General features: G+C 49.7%; 1 protein-coding gene across 2 annotated transcripts in view; it reads left to right on the forward strand.

Moving 5' to 3' along the window:
- The window catches only part of gry (trafficking protein particle complex subunit 11 gry), a 374318-nt gene that overhangs the window by 270349 nt on the left and 81651 nt on the right, over positions 1-22318 (forward strand). For both annotated transcript variants that reach the window (XM_077655723.1, XM_077655724.1), the window contains exon 21: positions 8792-8967. In XM_077655723.1, coding sequence (XP_077511849.1) covers positions 8792-8967 — 176 coding nt within the window. The remainder of the gene's footprint in view (positions 1-8791; positions 8968-22318) is intronic.

Below are 22318 nucleotides of genomic sequence, written 5' to 3' on the forward strand. Positions count from 1 at the left end.
GCTGCTGATATTGTATAAGTTTATTGTCTGGTTTATTCTTTTGGTATCCGTGCGCTGCTAACATTGTATAAATTTATTCTTTTGGTTTTATTCTTTTGGTCTCCGTGTGCTGCTAATATTGAATAACTTTATTCTTTTGGTTATGTATCATTATATGTTCACTCCTGCTTGGGCCAAGCAGTGGCCTGCAGTATTATGAAATAAATAAATAAATAAACCACTAAATTTGCCTTGTGCTACAAAACCTTGTGCATCGGTTCTAAGCGCTATGTATTCGACGAGTCATCACAATCAGTACATGAAATCTCATAGCATACGACTTATCGTTGCGCTACTAATCTTCCTTGTAAAAGCCTTCGCGGTAAACTGTCAAATCTTTCTTTTTCTATTATCTTTACCAACGTACATAGTTTCCTCTCAAAGCGTGAACACATTTGTAATCTTGTTTTATCATCTGCCAGCAATATACTCGTACTAACAGAAACGTGGCTAACAGACGACATCACCGATCCGGAAGTTGTAGCTGGTTTGCCGAATTTTAACGTTTTTCGCAAGGACCGCAAGAGCTCACGAGAAGGAAGTGTTCTTATTGCCACTAACCAGCTGTTGCCTTTTTCTGTTCTTAACATCCAATCAGAGCTTGAAATACTATGGGTAATCTGTCGTTCTGTACCACAAATCGTCATACTAGGCGTCTGCTACAGACCCCCCTCCAGTAGTCCAATCTTTTCTTCACAGTTAAACGATAGTCTAAATCAAATAACTGGCAAATATCCCAACGCACGCATTCTTCTTTTTGGTGATTTAAATTACCTATCCATCGACTCGCTGAGCCTAATATCAACAGGCAACACCGAAATGACGAACTTGTTGACGTTTGTTTGAATTTCAATCTCACCCAATTAGTAACTGAACACACACGCGTCACACATGAATCCTCCAACATCTTGGACCTTATTCTAACTAATCACCCAGAAAGTTTATCATCGCTTACTTAACTCCGCGAAATTAATGAGCACAAAGTTTTACACGCTACTTTCACCGTCATCCCGGAATTGTGCCAAACATTCCATACAACAATTCGCCTTTATGACAGAGGGAATTACGAAGAAATTAATAATCACTTGATGGCGTTCTCTCCAAACTTTGATGCGGGTTTCGATGATCAATCATTTGAGGAAAACTGGCTTACTTTCAAAACTAAAATTGTTGAACTCACCACGAAGTTCATTCCCACCAGCACATTAAGTTCATTCCCACCATCGCATTTCGTGCCAGTCACAACACACAACAAACGATGGTTTTCAAAGCTCTTGAAAACACTCGAAAACGAAAAGAAGAGACTTTTTCATGCAGCAAAACGCAACCAGAGCGCATGCGCCTGGAGCAAATATTACGCAGCCGCATCCACATACCTGCAATCTCTCCCTAATACCAAACGTGCATTTTTCCAAACTGACCTGCCCAAGATCCTAACAGATAACCCGAGGAAGTTCTGGAAAGTACTAAATCCTCAACAGGCTCCGGTCATAACACTAGCTAATCCACTTGGCGAGATGAAGAGTGGCATTGAATGTGCAAATATTTTTAACTCCGCTTTCTCATCCGTCTTCACTCACGAAACTGATATGCCACTTTCTACCGCAACTGCCAACCCGAGTTCGCATATGCCTTCAATCATGCTTTCTGTGCACAGCATTATATGTATTATTGAAAATATCAAGATGTCATCTTCTGCGGGTGCTGATGAAATCACCCCCAAGTTCCTCAGACATACTCGCCATGCTTCCACAGCGTATCTATCAAAACTTTTTGCACAATCACTTTCCACAGGTAGCATACCCAGTGATTGGAAAGTGGGGAAGGTTGTTCCGGTCTTCAAATCAGGTAACAAAGAATCGCCCCTTAACTACCGCCCTATCTCTTTAACAAGTGTGCCATGCAGAATCATGGAACATGTCATTTATTCCCACATAATGAATTTTCTTGACTATAAATTTTTTTCATCCTGCTCAACATGGCTTCCGTAAGAACTTATCCTGCGATGCACAATTGGCTATTTTCATCCATGACTTGCATGTGAACCTTGACTGTAACCTTCAAACTGACGCAATATTCCTGGACTTCGCGAAAGCTTTTGACAAAGTACCTCACTAACGCTTGCTACTAAAACTTTCATGGTTAAACCTTAATAAAAACATAGGGTCACTGACCAAGTGATCAACAAAGCGGAGCGCCTTCTCGTCCAAGCCCGCATTGAAGAATGCAAACTTACTCTGAAACGCCTTGACAATGATGTGTTCTGTGAAAGGCGCCTCCTAGAATCTTCGGCTCCAGACGTTTTTCACGAGATCCAACTTGTTGCCAACCAAGAAGCCCGCTTGACAAAGGAAAAACACGAGAGGGCCCAGGAATCGAAGCTCGACAAACTTACCTCCGAAAAAAGGGGCATACGGGTGACACCATTGTCTGAGGTACGGAACCTTTCCTCTTACACTCTGACTCCGAGCGAAGCCCAGGTTCTAAGTCACGGACTGAACTTCAACCAAGGAAAGCCACCAGATTCACGAAAAGTGATCTCTGCCGTTGAAAGCGCTGTTCAACTTTTAGACGTTGGTCTCAGGGATGAAGTCCGTACGAAGGCGATAGGGATACTTTCACGTATACGCAAGTCTGACCCTGTGTGCCCTCTGTCCTCAGAAGAGCGGAAGTCACTAGAAAGGCTACGCAGTAACCGCAGGATTGCGATACTACCAGCCGACAAAGGAAACGTCACAGTTATTCTTGACCGTGAGTCTTATAAAGCCAAAATTGAAGATTTGCTTCAGGACCAGAAAGACCCGCTTCCCCCTGACAGATATCCTGGGGTCGTGTACAAGATTCCGTGTGAAGATTGCGACCGGAATTATATCGGGGAATCCGGAAACTGGTGCAGACGGATCCAGCAGCACAAAAATGACGTGGCGAAAGGACGCAGTGCTGCTAACGCTCTGGCCGAACACGTGCAAGAGACTGGACATGTCATCAATTGGGACGGGGCACGTGTGCTTGCCAGAGAACGAATCACTTCTAGACGCCTGTATCTAGAGTCCTTGATGATGCAAACCACTCCCGGTACACTAAATCGGACGCAAGGAAATCTGCCTGCTGACTACGCAAGATCATTACGACGCATTTTTGAATAAGATATAAACGCATGCTTTTGCCTGGTTTCACCCATTGTGAACAAGGAAGCCGTAGGGCTTCCGAAACGTCAATACGTTTCTTTAAAAAATTTTGACTTGGTCAGTGACCCTATGTTTTTATTATGCCTCTACCTGACCAGACGACGTTTCGTCAAACTCTTGACCACATGGTTAAACCTTCATCCTAACATATTACTGTGGATAAGCGAATTCCTGGCTAATCGCACCCAGTATGTTTACGTTAATAATCAAGTCTCTAGTTCTCTTCCCGTAACATCAGGTGCCCGCAAGGATCAATCTTTGGCCTGCTATTATTTTTAATATACATTAATGACCTACCAACGCATGTCTCTTGTAACGTCCGTATTTTTGCCGATGACTGTGTCATCTATCGCACAATCAATAACGCCTCTGATCAGTTCGCCCTCCAGAAATACTTAATCAGCATACAAGACCGGTGTAACCAATGGCTCATGGAACTAAACCCCAATAAATGTAAACTCGTGTCATTTAACCGAAAACGTAAACCTCTCCTCTTATGTAAAATCTCGCACGTCACGATAGAATTAACTCAGGCTTATAAATACCTCGCTGTAACATTGTCCAATGATCTAACCTGGAACACGCATGTGACAAAAGTCATATCATCCGCTAACAGAAGCCTTGGATTCTTAAAACAACATCTGCACCCTGCGCCACAAAACGTAAAATTACTTGCCTACAAATCACTTGTCCATCCTAAATTAGAATACGGCTCTGCTGTTTGGAGCCCTAACCAAAATTATCTAACAAATTCCCTAGAATCAGTACAAAGTCGAGCCACAAGATTCATATATTTGTGCTATTCATATGATTTTAGTATATCCTCATTAATAGCAGAGGCAGGCTTAACATCTCTAGCTTGTAGATGTCGTATCACTAGTATGTGCTTGTTTCATAAATTTTATTACAGCTCACTTCGTCATCCGCCCTACATCAATCCGCCGGCACGCATTTCCCCCGGCATTGGTCATCCCCTTCAAGTTGCCCAACCTCGTACGCGCTCTACTACATTTGCATCGTCATTATTCTTTCCACGCTCAGCCACGGACTGGAACTGCCTTCCACACAACGTCGCCGCAATCACCTGTCTGCCAACATTTGTGAAATGTTTAGCTACTATATTTAACAGCGAATAACTTATGTACCTTACGTGTTTTCTCTGTTTATTAAATCTGATTTATACATGTAACCCACCCCTTATGTAACACCCCCAATCCTGGGGGCCTTTAAGGTAATGAAGTGAAGTGAAGTGAACTTGTTGTTTTACACCATGGTTGTGTCAGCAGCATAGATGGGCACCGCATAGTTGCGGTGACTGTGAACTTCGCTTTTTCTTGACGCCCAGTACCCAAGTGCGATTGCACTTCTAGAGGTCTTTGTGAAGGGTGCAGTGAAAACGTGGCACTAAGAGAATAGGTGAAATCAAGTGCAGGGCATTGCCACTCGCAGTACTTGAGCTTTGTCACGACGACAGATGCATATTTGTATTTTGGACATTGGCCGACTACTTTTCAAGGGCAGAAGCCAGCTTGAAGACACGTGCTGGCTTTGGCAGCGTTGCACGCTAAATATGAAATTCTTGTTACACAAGCTCTTTACCTGCAAAAGTAGTTGTGTCTGCTTGACCTGTTTTTAAGTATGGTCAGAAGGGCCATGTGCTTTTTATTTGCACTGAAGCCATACTTGTTGGCAAGCTTTTTTTACGCTTAGCCCTCCATAATTTGAAGTCATAAAAACGAGATAAATGTTTCCAGATAACTTGAGTTGTGAGATAAGCAAGGCGCAGGTTTTTTTCATTTTACTGGTCATGAACTACTGGTGGTTCTGTTGCACTTCACATAAATAGCCTGTGACGGGAAGACTGCAGGTTAGATTACCGCACGTTACATGGAAGAAGAAATAGACCAGGCGGCATGTGGAAAAAAAGAAACTCTAATGTAAGCCTTAAGAGGAAAGGAGTCACGAACACATGAGCAGGAAAGAAAACAAACAAAAACAACACTTGCGGAAGACAAAGGAGAGCTTGAGGAAAAAAAAAAGAAAGGTTCACTCAGTGTTCGATGTTCGGCAAAATGCTCACTGTTCGAAATGTGCGCTTGGTAGATGGTTCGTCGGGTGAGGAGGTGTAGCGGGGCGTCGGCGCAGTCTATGGGCTCCGGGCGAGGCCCTGATGGAACACAGGCGCGGTCCCCAGGTCAGATAGCCCGGGCAACCAGCGGTGGAGACAGAGGCGGCCTGTGCTCTGAGGCTGCCGCACAGGAGGAGAACAGCGGCGCCTGGGTCTGGTGGCTCAGGCTCTCGACGACGGTTGTCCAGGTCTGGTAGCCCGGACATCTGCGGCTGAGGCCCAAGCCTGGAAAGTCGAGGAGCCAGCAGATCTCGAACACGTCCATCACTGACCTCCTGTTCTCTCTGCCAGCTGCAGTGTGGCACCAGTTCCTTACATAGCCCCAAAAGCAGAAGATTGGACGGCTGTCGCCCAAGCTCAGTTGGCAGAGCGTAATTCGGAGGTCGTGGGTTCGGATCCCACTGGTTGTTTTTCTAGTCAATGATTGCCCTATTAATCTCCCACTGATGAACACCGCAGTGCTTGCATCATGTATGTTGTAAGAGCCCCTCTTTTCCCTTCCCTTGTCTGGCCATGAATTGTAAAAATTTGAGCCTTCTGTCCAGTGTTACTTTGTTGAGCAAATTTCGTTACACAAATCGGGCACTGAATTTTAAATATAAGGAGCCCTTTATTGCAGCACACAAAATGCGGCTGACCAAGACCACACCTGTTTTGAGCACGCAGTCGTATTGATATGTGGCCCAAGTCGCACCCGTCACTATCTGTGGGGGGAGGGGTGGATTGGAGGCATGCTTCTTCCAATGTGTCCCCTCCTTAGGTTAGTATGCCCGTCATTTTCTTGAGAAACAGACTCGCTTCAAGTACCGCTTTAAGCTCTCCAAAGTTTCCACTGTAAATTTACCAAGCTTTGAAGCTGGGAACGGAGGTTGCACCCATTGGCAATCAACATGGCACCGAGAGAAAGCAAATTTTGTTGCTCTGATAAGTGCTGGTCAGCATTGTTGTACTTCTGTGGCTTGGGTGATTGAATTTCAACGTCAAAGTCTGAGCTGGACAACTGTGCCTTCCACTGCTCCCAATTTGCATTTGGAACTGCTTTGGTAGCCTTTATTTGAGGGCATTCCCATATCATTGTCATCATCAGCCTGACTACGCCACACTCCAGGGCTTCTCCCATATACCTCCAATTAAACCTCTCTTGTAGCCGCCGCGGTGGCCCAGTGGCTATGGCTGCTGAAATGAAAGACGTGTGTTCGATCCTGGCCGCTGTGTTCGAATTTGGATGGAGGCGGAATTCTAGAGGCTCGTGTACTGTGCAATGTAAGTGCACGTTAAAGAACCCCGGGTGGTCAAAATTTCCGGAGCCCTTCACTGTGGCGTCCCTCATAGCCTGAGTCGCTTTGAGACGTGAAACCCCATAAAACCAAACTAATCCTCTCCTGTGCCAGCTGCGCCCACCCTATGCCTGCAAACTTCTTAATCTCATCCGCCCACCCAACTTTCTGCCGCCCCCTGCTGCGCTTGCCTTCTCTTGGTATCCAGTCCGTTACCCTTAAGGACCAGCGGTTATCTTGCCTTCATCTTACATGCTCACCTAAGCCCATTTCTTCCTCTTGGTTTGGACTAGGATGTCATTAACCCACGTTTGCTTCCTCACCCTCTCTGCCCGCTTCCAGTCTCTTAACGTTACACCTATCATTTTTCTTGCAACAGTAGCTTGGTTTAGGCTAGTTGCTAACAGTTTTTTGAAAACATAGCGCAAAAAAGACACAGACGACACAGATGGGGATGGGACAGGCGCTAACTTGCAACTTTATTCAAGAAAAGCCACCACGTCGAATATATTTTAGCCGAACACCACTATCAGTTGATAAGCATGCGCAAAGAGGAACAGTATTAAAAGAAGTCAAAAGAGCGGCGTGTGGCAAATATGAATGTCTAATGTCTGCTGCGAATGTCTTACTTGCGGCCCGTCGCACTATTGTTCATTTCTTTGGCATAAAGTATTACAGCCATCTTGAATGTAGTCGTGAACGAGCGTTGGTTGCTTACCGGACCCGGAGCACAAACGACTATTGACAAAGCACTACATTAAACCTTTGATACGCGGCCGGCAGTAGTCAAATGTGTCAGAGCCGAAGAGAAACTCGTGTGAGCGGCGTCAGCTCTTCTGTCGGCCGCCGACACTCCCTGGCGCCGCTGCCGTTGCGTGTGGCGGTGCCACTGCGATTAGAACAGCAGCCCTTTCATTAAGTCTCGACGCTCCCTTGAGCGCTGAGTGCGCAGTTGAAAGCAGAAAAAAATTGGCGGTGGTTTAGCTTTGGTTAAACCTGGAGTGACGCGACAGCTACAGCTGACCGAGTGGAACGTGGTCACGTGACCAACCACATGATGAACCACGTGATCAGCCACGGCACCGCGCCGCCGGCAACTGCTCCGCACCACGTGACCAACCACGTGACAGCGAGGCGGCGCAGCCACCACCACCATGGCGCCGCCACGCTGAAGGCTCGAAATGCTACCGTAATGTAGCTATCGCTACAAAAAAAAAAGCTTGGAGGATGCCTATTAGAGTAAAAAGCGAATGTGTTATCGGGCCGCCGCCACGTATGAAGAGTGAGGGCGGGTGCCGGTTTGCTGCTTATCGACAGCCGCCATTGGCGGCCATGCGCAGGGAAGGGATGCCGGTTCTGCGTGTAGGCATAGCAGCTGCTCAAGGCCGGCACTAAGAGCGATGCGACGGAACCACGCCGCATAAATGCAACCAATGGTAACATGCTTGATATCCCGTTTGTCTCGCCTTTATTTATGGTGTCATGCTTTGGTTTCGATTGTAAGTCGACCTCCCCCCCCCCCCCCACCACTTCGTATTTTCAAATCTTGAAAAATGGGTCGACTTAATATCATGTAAATATGGTACATGATTTTCAAAATGTATATTATGCTGTTCACCCTTTTTTATGTGCTGGAACTATTCTAAATATTTGCTTCGAAGTTACTCGAAGAAAATTACTTTTTGATTCGAATTCGCTTCGAACTAAAAAAAAAAAGACTATTTGCACATGCCTATCAAATTCTCATCATTCTGTTATTCCTATTGATGTCTACAAACTCTCTGTCATCAGAAAAAAAAAGAGAGAGAGAAAACGTGGCTGCTAACACACAATACCACAAAAAATGTGGAAAACCAGTGGCTTTAGCTAAATCTGGTACAACAGTGCCAGACACTGCACAAGGCAGCAAGACTTTCAATTTGAGCTAGTTGGTTACAGCATGGCATGGTTAACGCAAAAAGCGTACAGGCGCTAAAAGACTGAGACAACGCACACACAAGGCAGGACTGGTGTGTTGTCTCCATATTTCAGCACCTGTACGCTTTTTGCGTAAACCACGTCACTGTGCGAGGCAGTGCATATGTTGCGTCAGATGTGAACGATCCACTAGCCACATCATTACAACACGGCAGTACAGCACAGTGCGCATGTCCGTGCAGGATCCACCCAAGGCGGCCGCAAGTGTCGCTGGTGCTGGACCATCGGCCCCCTGTGCTGGTGCATGAGTTCTACCAGCTGGCCATCACCATCGTGAGCGAGGAGGTGGCCCCGCTCACTGATGTCTGCCTCAGCCTAGGCCTGGTGGATGACCTGGACCCCAAGTACTACTCCACCAGTGAGTAGTGCTGTAGGTGGCAGCAGTATGCACAGCATCTCTAGTGAAGCGCCTGTTTTTGAGCACTGCATATAATGAAGGTGTTGCGATGGTTGCCCTTGATGTGACCGACTCACTACGCTGACTGTCGGTTAGCTAGTGCTGAGTTACATGAAATTTGGCAGGCGAAAGTTTCATGACGATAAATCATAAACTGACATAAGAAGAACGTCTCTGGTCACAACGATCGTCCACAATTGACACAATGCGCCATCCTCCAGTGCCGTTGGCCCATCTGCATGTAAAATGCAGCAGTGTCTGCTGCTTCCACTTTTGGAATGTCGTGCTTTTTGGCACTACAACAGTTCGTACTCAAAAGCAGCGAAAAATATTAGGATGTACAAAAAACCCGCTGCGGTGGCTCAGTGGTTAGGGCGCTCGGCTACTGATCCGGAGTTCCCGGGTTCGAACCCGACCGCGGCGGCTGCGTTTTTATGGAGGCAAAACGCTAAGGCGCTCGTGTGCTGTGCGATTTCAGTGCACGTTAAAGATCCCCAGGTGGTCGAAATTATTCGGGAGCCCTCCTCTACGGCACCCCTTTTTTCCTTTCTTCTTTCACTCCCTCCTTTATCCCTTCCCTTACGGCGCCGTTCAGGTGTCCAAGGATATATGAGACAGATACTGCGCCATTTCCTTTTCCCCAAAACCAATTACCGTATATATTGATACGGGAATAAAAGAAGAGGCGGAGAGCGAGCGCGAGCGGCGAGCGCGCGGCTCTAGCACGAGGGAGATAGAACGAGAAAGCTTGGCCGCGGCCGGTCGTACTTCGCCGGCTCTCCTCCGTACTGCTGCTATATTTCTCTGGGCGGGCCCGTGGCCACCCCGTGGCATCCCACACCGTAACATTTTGGTGGCAGCGGTGGGATCATGCCGCTCACCCGCTCCCAGAGTCAAGCACCCGACGTGCCAGACGACAGGAGTCCACCACCAGCCGATAGCGCCGACGACGCGGCGGCCGGCGCCGCTAGACCTAGGCGCTCGGAGGGGCTCGGCTCTTCGCAGCAGCCGGACGCCGGTGTTGAGCGCCTCCTGGATACAGTCACCCAACGGATGGACGCATGGGAGGCCCGTCTGACTGCCCAGGCTGGGGAGATGGAAGCTCTCCGGCGCGAACTCCGTCGCCTGGTGCCAGCCGAGCCGAGCACAGGTCAGGTGCCTTTGGGCGTCCCCACCGCCGCTGTTTACGGCTCTGCCGTCGCTGGGCCTGCGGTCGTGGCCGCCAATGGCGTGCTCGGCGCGGGTGCGTCCTCGCCGCAGTGTTCGTTGGACGTTGTGGAATTGCCCACATTTGACGGCACCATCTCGTGGGATGCTTACCGCATCCAGCTGGACAGTATTGCGGCGGCGAGAGGCTGGGACGAGCAAATGAAGGCATGGATGCTCGTTGCAAAACTGAGGGGCCGCGCCACCGAGCTGCTGCAGAACGTGCCGCCCGGCCAGCTGGGCTCTTACACTGTTCTGGCGGGCCTCCTCGCCGACCACTATGGTGCCTCAGGTCAACCCCGTGTGCAGTACCACCGCCTGCGAGCCCGCCGTCAAGAGCCCGGGGAGACGTACCAGGACCTCGCCGCCGCCATTGAGCGCCTGGCTCTGCAGTCGCTGCCGGGAGCGCCTCAGAACGCCGTGGCCCTGGTCGGCACCGAGGCGTTTGTTGACGCCATCCGACTCCCCGAGGTGCAGCGCTTGGTCCGCTCTGGCCGTCCTGATTCCGTCCGCGCCGCCATGGCGCTCGCCATCGAGGCGGAATTGACTTTGCTGGCCACGCGGGGGTCGCCACCGTCTGCCGAGCGCAGCGTCCGGGTGCAGGCTCCTCGGTCCGCAGCCCCAACTGCGGCCTCTATCCGACGCCTGCGTAACGACGTCCGCATGACCTGCTTCCGCTGCGGCCTGCGGGGACACTACGCGAGGGACTGTGCCGGCCCTCCAACGTCGGGAAACGATTTGGCGGAACTCCGGGGGCACCGTTCCGAGTCCGTCCCCACACTCCTTCGTTCTCCGCGTCCCCTCATTTCGTCGGCTCCGATTACCACTGATGCTCCTTACGTGCTCGTCGACGTCGCCCTGCTTGACCGGCACGTAAAGGCCTTGGTTGACACTGGAGCGGCTGTCAATGTACTGCACAAATCGTTTGTTGCTAACGCGCCCCACCTGCTTCTGCCAGCCGCCAAAACCCGGCTCTTAGCTTTTAACGGCACCCCAGTGGAGCAAGTCGGACGTGTCGTCGTCAACCTGACAGCACTCGGAAATACCATCTCCACCGAGTTTGTTGTCGCAGACAGCCCTATTTGGCCAGTGGTCCTCGGGTGCGGGTGGTGCCAGCAAGCCGGAGTCGTCCTTAATTTTACTAGAACCAAACCACGGGCGAGCCGAACTCTCTGTGGGCCGGGCTGGCTTAGCCGGGTTTCCAGCCTCGGTGTCGCCCTGTGGCAGTCCCTGGTGTCGGCGACCAAGCGTGCCTCAGCATCTCTGCGTGACCTCGCGACGAAGTGGCCGTGTCGAGTCAAGCCGTTCGACGTCACTACCGTGACTGTGGCGTCCGCCGTGACCCTGCCACCGGGTGCGGCAACGTGGGTGTATGCCAAGCTTGACAGTCCGGTCACAGCAGACGTGCTGTTCGAACCCATCCGGTGTTCAGCTCCAGACCGTCAGATGACCTCCCCTTGAAGCCTTCTGCCTGTGCTCAAAGGAGAGGCCCACGTATTTATACTCAACATCAGCAGCGTACCTCTCGCGCTGACTCCCGGCACGCAATTGGGTACAGCCTCAGTTTTGGACCCCGGGTCACCAGTGGCGTCTCTGCAACCTGACGCCCTGCCTCGCCACCCTCCAGCGCCGGCGATCCTATCATGGGAAGAATTTAACTTTGGACCCAGCCTGACTTGCGCGGAGCTCGCCTCTCTGAAGACGTTGCTGCTCGAGCATCGCAGTTGCCTTGCTCTCAGCGCCGGTGAACTCGGGTGCACTTCCTGGGCTCAACACCGGATCAACACCGAAAACCGCGGGCCCGTTCATCACCAACCTCGCCGTGTAGCGCCAGCCGAACGGAGAGTCATCCAGCAGCACGTGTGCGACATGCTTGACCAGGGAATCATTGCCCCTTCTTGTAGCCCTTGGTCCTCCCCTGTCGTCCTTGTGCGCAAGAAGGATGGAACACTCCGCTTCTGCGTTGACTATCGGAAGCTAAATGCTATTACTAATTGCGACGTGTACCCGCTGCCTCGCCTCGACGATGCGCTTGACCGCCTGAAGGGGGCCCGTTATTTTTCCACGCTCGATCTGCTCTCGGGCTACTGGCAGGTGCCTGTTCACCCCGATGATGCGGAAAAGACGGCTTTCGTGACTCCCGACGGCCTTTACCAGTTCACCCGTATGCCCTTCGGTCTCTCGAACGCTCCAGCCACCTTCCAGCGTCTCATGGACCGAGTCTTAGGCCATTTGAAGTGGACTATGGCATTGGTCTACCTGGATGACGTAATTGTCTACGCGGCTACATTTGAAGAACACCAGAGACGCCTCAAACTCATCCTCGAAGCCCTTACCTCTGCTGGGCTTCGCTTAAAACCAAAAAAATGTTTCTTCGGTTTCGCGGAGGTGACGTACTTGGGTCACGTTGTGAGCCGGCATGGCATCCGTCCCGACCCTGAAAAGCTAAAAGCGCTTACAGCTTACGAAGCTCCCACCACCGCCAAGGAGCTCAAAAGTTTCCTTGGATTTGCTTCGTATTTCCGTCGTTTCATTCCGGACTTTGCCAAGCGCAGCGCTCCATTGACCGCCCTGCTGAAGAATGCACCGTGGAGTTGGACGCAGGCCCAACAGCTCGCGTTTCTTGACGTCAAGCACGCCCTCCTCGAGCCTCCTACATTGGCCCATTACGACGAATCGGCCCCCATCGTCCTCCACACGGATGCCAGCCAAGATGGGCTCGGCTCTGTCCTCCTGCAAGAAGACGAGTCTGGTGACCACAAAGTCCTAGCTTATGCCAGCCGCCAGCTTTCCGACGTTGAGCGCCGCCGCCACTCTTCAGAACTCGAGTGCCTCGCCGTTGTCTGGGCCGTCGAGAAGTTCCGTCCCTACCTGTACGGCCGTCACTTCACCATAGTCACGGACAATAGCGCTCTCACTTGGCTGCAGTCCGCCAAACATTTGAATGCCAAGATTGCACGCTGGTCCCTGCAACTTCAAGAGTACAATTTCACAATAGTGCATCGGCGCGGCTCTGCCCATCAAGATGCCGATTTCCTTTCTCGCCACCCTTGTTCCGTGACGGCTTTGACGGACCTGAGGACTGCGCAAACGCAAGATCCCGCCATTGCTGCCATAATCCACTCCCTTGGCACCGCCGCCGGCGCAGGCCTCCGCCAACTACGCCGGGTCTATCGAATGAAGGACGACCTCTTGTGTCATGTGAAGCGGCTCCGTGGTCGACCACCCGTCTGGTTGCCAGTTGTGCCGGCAACACTGCGGTCGCAAATCTTGCGCGGCTTACAAGACGCTCCCACGGCTGGTCACCTTGGTCGCGGCAAGACCTACGCACGAGTGTCGGAGCGGTTTTGGTGGCCTAATATGTCCAGAGATGTCAAGGAACACGTGGCGTCCTGCCAGACATGCCAGTACAGAAAACCGTCCACAGGTGTAACCAAGCCACCCCCGCAGGCTTTTTCGCCACCAAGTTCACCTTTCGAGCTGGTTGGACTGGATCATTTGGGCCCGTTTCCGAAGACGCGTGCCGGCAACCGGTATGTTCTGGTTGCGATCGACTACTTCTCCAAGTGGGTCGAAGCACTGCCCGTTCCAGACACGTCGTCCGCTCATGCTGTCGCGTTTGTGGAACAGCATCTCGTTCTTCGGCACGGTGTTCCCCGGCGCCTCATCACGGACCGTGGGAGCTGCTTTATGTCCCATGAATTCGAGCGAGCCCTCCGCTCCTTCGGCATTGCGCATTCCACTACATCCGTCAATCATCCGCAGTGCAATGGCCTCGTGGAGCGTGTTAACCGTACCCTCACGGATATACTCGCATCCTACGTCGCTCCGTCCCACACAAACTGGGATAGTTTTGTTTCTGCTGCAGCTTTTGCAGTCAACACTGCAGCGCAAGAAACAACGCATGTGACGCCGTTCTCAGTCGTCTATGGCAGAACGCCCTCCATCCCTCTCGACGCGCAGTTGGGCCTTCCCCATCCTACTGCGTCACCAACTGAATCTGCTCAACGACTTCATTCCGCCCGCCTCGACGCCCAGCGCAACCTCCTCACGGCTCACGCGCGTGTGCAAGCGGCCAACGCGGCAGCACCACCACATCCCCCCTTCCGGCCCGGTGACTTGGTCCTCGTTCGCCGCACCATCCGTGCGACTTGCCGTGCCGCAAAGCTCTTGCCCCGATACCGCGGCCCTTATCGTGTCGTTGCCCGACTCGGCCCCGTGACATACCGCCTCGAAGACCTGCCAGAGCATCGACCATGCGGTGTGCACCACATTTTCCCAGAGCATGTTTCAAACATGAAGCGATATGTCTACGGCGCCTGCGGTGACTCCGACTTAGCTACCGGGTCCTCATCCGTGCCGTCGTCGCCTGCTGGCTCCATGCCTTCCCCACGCAATGCAGTCCCATAAACGGATCGCCGCTCAATATGCATTAAACTCCCTGAAGTTAGCCTAACCGGTGTGGGACCTTCTTCGGCGACTGCAGACACCTTCGCCCAGCTCACACACTTCGAATTCAACGAAGAGTGTGACCGTTTCCTATCTGCGAGCCCACATTGCATCGCCCCAGGATACCCTGCATCAAAGCACGGCCTGACTTCTCCGCCCCCCCCCCCCCCCCCCCCCCCCCCCGGTGGAAAGGTGATACGGGAATAAAAGAAGAGGCGGAGAGCGAGCGCGAGCGGCGAGCGCGCGGCTCTAGCACGAGGGAGATAGAACGAGAAAGCTTGGCCGCCGCCGGTCGTGCTTCGCCGGCTCTCCTCCGTACTGCTGCTATATTTCTCTTGGCGGGCCCGTGGCCACCCCGTGGCATCCCACACCGTAACAATATGTGCATAATTTGCGCACTTTTTATTCACCCCGCAGGGGGGCGCCTGCAGCTTGCAGGCGTCGCGACGGTGAGTGGCGACACCGCGGGTTCCCGAGCATCCGCAGGGACATCCCCGCAAGGGGATGATGGTGAACTGTGCATCACCACGGACCCGAGCACCCGCGCCTCGCCGTGCGTGGCATCGCCGTGTCCGGGGAAAAGAGGATCCTGGTGGTTGAGCCGATGCTGAGCGTTTGGACCTTTAAGGCCCCTCGGCGGAAGCAACACACCACTTTGGCCCCAGCTTCACGTAGACGGCACCTCCGGCCTGACCCGACCGGGGGAAATCGGCAGTCGCCTTTTCCTATCCTCCACACTGTCTTTCACTTTCCTATCCCTTTCTCACAACTCTCCTATCTCCTACTCACTTCTTAGTTTTTTCACTTTTCATAGGCGGCGAGGGTTAACCTTGTGTGGCCAACCACCCTGAGTTGTGTCGGATTTGGTTATAGTTGAGGTGTACAGCTGGCGTGGGCAGGACTTGCGTTCAAGTTCCTGTCCCGTCCCCTTGTTGGACTCCATGGTGGGTGGCTGGCACCCTGACTGAAAAACTTCATTTTTTATGGCTCCCCCACTTTCAAAACCCGATCGCTCTCTCAAGAGAGGGCGGAACGAAGCAGCAGACTTTTTTTCAAAAAAGAAACCGACAGTGACATTCACCAAGTACTATGTTATCCACAGCGAAAGTAATGAAAAACAAGCAAGAATAATTTCTCCGTTCCTTCTATCTAAATGCCTAACAGATACCCTGGGCCCTGGCTACAAGGTGTCTAAAATGGCCAGCGGAGACTCATTGTTAGAACTCCTTGACAACACCCAGAACTCGAAAATCGCAAACATTGCATCCATCGGAGAAATCCCAGTTTCAATAACAGCGCACCGATCCCTAAACTCAGTTCGTGGTGTCATCTCTGAAAACGACTTCATACACCTAACCGAGAAAGAATTGCTGGAAGGCCTGTCTGACCAAAATGTCACAGATGTATACAGAATCAAAATCCGGAAAGACAATAAAGAAATAGAGACGAAACACTTGGTTTTAACATTCAATACAAGTACATTACCAGAAACCATCGATGTAGGATACTTGAAAGTAAATGTCAGACACTACATTCCAAACCCACGAAGATGCTTCAACTGTCAAAGGTTTGGCCACGGCTCACAGAGCTGCCGCGGCCGCAAAACGTGCGCAAAATGTGCTTCCAAGGATCACGTTTCTGAGGTATGTGACGCAGCCCTGCGCTGCGCTAACTGCGAAGGAGAACATGCTGCATACTCCAGGGCCTGTCCGTCCTGAAAGAAGGAAAAAGAGATTATCACGATAAAAACCAAGGAAAACATTTCATTTAAAGAAGCAAGAAGGCGATTTGTCGTTACCAACCAGTTCTCCTTAACAGCAAAAACCAGCTTTGCTGATGTGGTGCGCAGGGGCAGTGCACCACACAGCACCCCGGTCGCTGCCGAGGCCACTTCCATCGAGCCAATGGCAGGACCATTCACGCCCCAGGCAGGGTCAGCGAAAGCTGCCCTGCCAGTGTCAAAGCAGAGAGCGCCGGTCCATGCGTCGGCATCCCGCAGGGCTTCCCCCTACCGGGGGAGGACTGAAACCCACAAACCCGCGGCTTCCCCGCGGTCCTCCAGCGCCTCGCGTGAGGCGATGGATATAACTGCCACTCCGCCTCCACTACAGAGGCGGAACAGCTCTCTTGAGCAGAAAAAAGACAGGCCCCTAATAACGGGCCCACTACTTAAGTAAATCCCCTTTCATCTCCTCTCAAAAACATAAACATGGCTTTTTTAATCCATTGGAATTGTAGAGGACTTATGCGGAATTACAGCGACATAACACATATTTTAGGGTCAATGTTACCCACAGCTTTATGTCTTCAGGAGACCAATCTTGGTCCACAACATGTACATATCCTGAAACATTATAAAACTTTTAGACGCGATCGAGAGCAGGCAAATCGGCTATCGGGAGGCGTCGCAATAGTCGTTCAAAGCGGTGTCCCTGCTCAAGAAATTAAACTCAAAACAAAACTTGAGGCGGTTGCAGTCAGTATCGTAAGCTACAAAACACTAACAATCTGTTCCGTATACATTCCTCTACAGCAACTGATCAGAGAACTACCGGAGCCATATCTGTTACTTGGGGATTTTAATGCTCACTCCTCCCTGTGGGGAAGCGAACGCTGTGACGCTAGAGGTCAAATAATCGAAGATTTTATCCTGACGAATAATGTATGTCTTTTAAATACGAAAAAGGCCACATACTGTTCCCCAACGTCTGGGAAAATGAGCAGTTTAGACCTGTCTTTTTGTTCACCTTCTGTTTTTAGTGATTTTAAGTGGGACGTTTTAGACAACCCGTTTGGGAGTGATCACCTACCAGTTTTTATAAGCCTATCATCCTCACCTGCAGTCATCCCGGCCAAACCACGGCGATGGAAGCTACATCTAGCTGATTGGGCGTTGTTTAGAGAAAAGGCCAGATTAGAGGACATTTACTCAGAAACACTTAGCATAGATGAAATCAATGAAATTCTTACAAAGCGTATCATCGATGCTGCACGGCTAGCTATTCCCATGTCCACAGGCGTGGTGCGCCAGAACCACAAGGTATGGTGGACGCGAGAATGTTGGGAAGCCAAAAAACAACAAAATAAGGCCTGGGGTGTATTTCGTAGGTATCCTACTCACGAAAATCTAATAGCTTTCAAAAAGGCAAAAGCTAAAACCCGATATATACGGCGGAACGCGGAAAAAATGTCTTGGCAAAATTATGTGTCGTCCATAAACAGCTCAGTAACATCAAAAAAACTGTGGGAGCAGGTCAGAAAAGTAAATGGCAGCTATTCCCCATTCACTCTTCCTCTGCTGACGGATCCTGGAATTCAGACAAGTATTAAAGAACAAGCAGACATTTTGGGGCAACATTTTTTTATAGTTTCTAGTTCTTCCCACTATACACAGTCATTCTTAAAATACAAAAACACAACCGAAAAACAAAGACTCCCTACAGCAGGCAGCACAAACGAGCCTTACAATAATTTGATTACACTTCAAGAAATACAGAGAGTACTGTCTATAGGTAAACAAACTGCACCAGGCCCCGACGAAATTCATTATGAAATGCTATCCCATCTATCTGAGCAATCTGTAGAAGTTCTGTTAAAATTTTTTAACAAAATATGGGTAGTAGGGAAAATACCAGCTGCTTGGAAAAAAGCCATTATTGTTCCATTTCTAAAACCAGGAAAGCCACCAACCTCCCCTAACAGTTACAGGCCTATAACCCTTACAAGCTGTCTTGCCAAATGAAACCTGGTTGTAGTACCCTATTTGCACAGCATCTCCCACAATTTGAAACGAATAGGCAAAAAAGTGAAGTTGAGAGTATTGTTTTCAGCCCCGGAAAAGCTGTCAAAGCTTTGCAAGCATACTCAGACGTGTGGTACACCATGTGTGCAGTGCTCCAAAAAACACCGGTCTCCGTTTGTACCTTGTACCAAGGGTGTGGTGTATCAAATTCCGTTAAGCTGCGGGAAAGTCTATATAGGACAATCGGGCCGATGCCTTAACGACCAACTCCGAGAACACAACAATAATTATGACAATCTGCGCAAGAGAAACATACGAGAAGGAAATCTCGCTGTACACTGCAGCGAATGCAATAAGTGCATACCACGGTTCCAGGACACTACGATTTTAGGTAGAAGCAGCGATCAGACCACGAGGGAGATTATCGAGGCAAAAGCCATCCAACAGAAAGGGGACATGTGCGTCAGCGCTGTGTCCTTAGTACTCCTGGATAAAGAACTTGGATTCTTGCAGGCCGCAGGCGCGCACCTGTAAATTTCAACACTCTTTAAATAATGGGTCTTATGCTGTTTTAGTTAATGTGTTTTTATACCGTTTCATCCCTGTTTTTTGTCAATGTATTTACTTTTTTCTTTTAATTTTTTGTGACAACGGGAGCCCATATACAGCTTCACCCTGCTTTTGCATTTTGGTATCATAGTTTTTTGGTAGTTTTTTCGAATGTTGTTCCTTCACCGTTGTTGATCATGACACCCTTTAGGTGGTTTAGGCGGCACGTGTCTTTCAGTGTTTTCCATTCATTTTTTTTCAGGGTTTTTATCTAGAGTATCAGTGATTTTAGATGGCACATGTAGTAGGATGTTTTGACATCTTCTGAGCCACATGTTAAAAAATTTTTGTATAAAAGTCGCTTATTTTTCCAATAAAGCTCAGTTGAAAGTCAGCGCTGTGTATCGTTCTCTTTTCTGTCCGTCCGTGTTTTGTGTGCGCTGCAAACACCTACGCCAAGAAAAGCGTAGCCGGCGGTAAAGTCACATGCATCAGCCAAAAAAACAGCGGCAGAAGTACTTGCTCTTGGGCTAGTTGGTTCATCATAAAGTTGAATGGCGCAAGGGAACGAACACAGGAAGACACAGAGACAGAACAAGCGCCTAAAAAGCGGCGTTGGCTCTTCTATCAGCCGCCGATCCTCCCTGGAAGCTCTGCTGGCCATTCCGAGTGGCGATGCCGCTGGTGCCACCGCGATTGTAACAAACAGCGGCCCGTGACACCACCATGAACGCCCAGTGCACAAAAGATTCAAAAATCCTTCCGAACAAACACACGAAATAGCCGAATGCTTCTGGGTAGAGCCATAGGGCGTGCATGATGGTGGTCTAGCACAGCGTGGTGCGTAAAATATGGGAGTAAAATTTTTTTTTTTGTAAGTCCGGGTGATAAGTTAAGGGTGCACAAATTATGCGCGTAAATATGGCATTATTACTATTACAAAAAAGACTTTGAGCAAACAGTGCGTGCCCATCGCTGTTGTCCAGTTGCTTCCAATAGCATGAGAAGAAGGGAGAATTTCCTGAAATAACGATGGCAGGCAGACCAAAAGTGGGAAGAGTCACCTTTTGCCTGGTCATGGTGCCTCCAACTCCTTCTCCACTCTCCCCAACCCACTTGTAGTGGTAGTGGCAGCTGCTGCAGTTGTTCTATCAGCTTGATCGTGAAACATGTTTCCATATTTGTCATTTCGAGTAATGGGAGTTCACCGTAAACATTGTCAAAGTGATTTCACCTGCATTTATTTTTTATTTCAGTTTCCAATCCGCATTGCTGTTTGCAAAAACTGTGCGAACCGAAACGTGGATGCGACAGAAAATCGAAGAGTTTTTTCAAGTTCGTTATGGGGTTAAGATATTTAATTAGCAACGTCTGCTCACTGAGGAAGGGGGAAACAACCCGCCGGCGCCTAACCTAACCGTGCTCCCTCAAAAGCATCGCACGCTCTGTAGGGTGAGGTCGCTGAAATGCAGGCCAGAGTTTTTACGAGAACTTCGTTGCCAGGTTCGGGAACGGGATCCATGGTAACGCTGGCAAGACGCTGTGCAAACATAAACGAAGTGACGGTAGTGACCCCCCGATAGATGCCTTTAACGTGCGGCGGCGGTAACTTTCATTTCGGCTGCTGCTAGACTGCACCACTAGCCGCCAGAAATCACGGAGTCTGCGTTTACGTCACGTTTCACTCCACTCCGTCCTGTTACGTCATAAGAGGACGCCGTGACGTCATAAGAGTGTGCCGAGCTTGAACCAGAGGGCAGGAAAAACTTTTTGAACTTCGAATCCAAATTTCTTTGCACTAAATGCATCTTTCGCTCCCGGACAAGCGGCAACAATGCCGTGAAATGCCGAACTATCAGATTTTGCTAACAAAAAAGAAATTACGAAAATTTCTTTTCATCTCAACTCATGGCGAAACATTGCAGCACCTCCCTCTTGTCACGTCAGTTAACCTCCTAGTTGCATGTAGAATCCACTGCCACCAAACAGCAACAGTGCATTTCATAAAAACCAATTGTTACCTCCCCTACATCAAGAGACACCACATGTGTGGAAATAAGGCTTGTGGAGGATAAAGGAATGCAGACCATTTTCATCGTTAACATTTTTCGACTGGTAGAGCCTAAAAACTGTGCGTCTCAGGGCACGGGGGTGGACAAAACTGTGATACATGTGGGCTAAGCAGGCTACATGTCGTGAATGCTGCATTTGGCACAGCATTCTATACCTGGCTCTTTGGCTTCAGGCAGTGCAAGGTCTACTTAGCGCTCTCCTTACCGTGCCCATTTAGCATCGTTAGCAGGGATGACTTGGGGCACTGATTTCGGAACCTTCCGCATTGCTTTTGGGCACACTGCACATCTGGGTTGTAGTCAGAGGACCAAAGTTTCGTCTCCAGTGTAGTTTTCTTTTTTTTTTTTCTTGAGGCTGCATTTTCGCAATGCGCTGCGAAGACACGGTACCGTCCTTATTGCCCACTTCATCGCTCGACTTTGGAGCCTTCTGCGTTGTTTAAAGGCACACTGCGTCATCTGCCTTGTAATTTTCGATGCAGTTCTTTTTGTCCCACAAGGCGGCAATTTTTAGAGCACTCTGAAGACACGGCAGCCTCTGCATGCGCAATACGTGCTATAAAACATCACAAATCTCACGACTCTGCTTTGTGTGCAATTGGTTTCATCGACGACCTGAGTCTGGAGGGGCTGCCTTTTCATTGGGATTCAGTTCTGACATCGGCCACAACGGAAACCAACACAGGTGGCCACGCTCCAGTGCCTAACTTTAGGATTTCCATTTCTTGTTTTGTAGCAAGAATAATATAAAAGATAGAAGTGTTTTTTTTTTTTTTCACAGATAGTGGTCAATAGAATACCAAACAGTTTCCGTGGAGGCGAAATTCTAGAGGCCCGTGTACTGTGCGATGTTAGTGCACGTTAAAGAACCCCATTTTTTTGAAGAACCACGTTGCGCATTCAAAAGAGGCAAACACAGGAAAAGCCAAGAAGACGGAAAGAAAGCTTTTTCCTGTGTTTGTCTCTTTTGAATGCGCAACGTGGTTCTTCAAAGCAATGCACCAACTAGCCCAACAAGAAGTTCTTCTAAAGAACTCCAGGTGGTAAAAAATTCCAAAGCCCTTCACTACGGCGTCTCTCATAGCCTGAGTCACTTCGGGACGTTAAACCCCCATAAACCAACCGTAAACCAACCAAACATTTTTCTTATTTCAGAAAATTCATAACATTTTTTCCTGTTTGGATACAAGCATGTCTTTGCCAGTTTTGTTCAATTTTTTTTCCTAAAATCCTGTTTTTGGCAAGCAAAATTTTATGTTGCAAATCGCAATGTGTTATTCAATCTTATATTGCT

The sequence above is a fragment of the Amblyomma americanum genome, chromosome 2 (genome assembly GCF_052857255.1).
Source record: "Amblyomma americanum isolate KBUSLIRL-KWMA chromosome 2, ASM5285725v1, whole genome shotgun sequence".
Taxonomy (NCBI): Eukaryota; Metazoa; Arthropoda; class Arachnida; order Ixodida; family Ixodidae; genus Amblyomma; species Amblyomma americanum.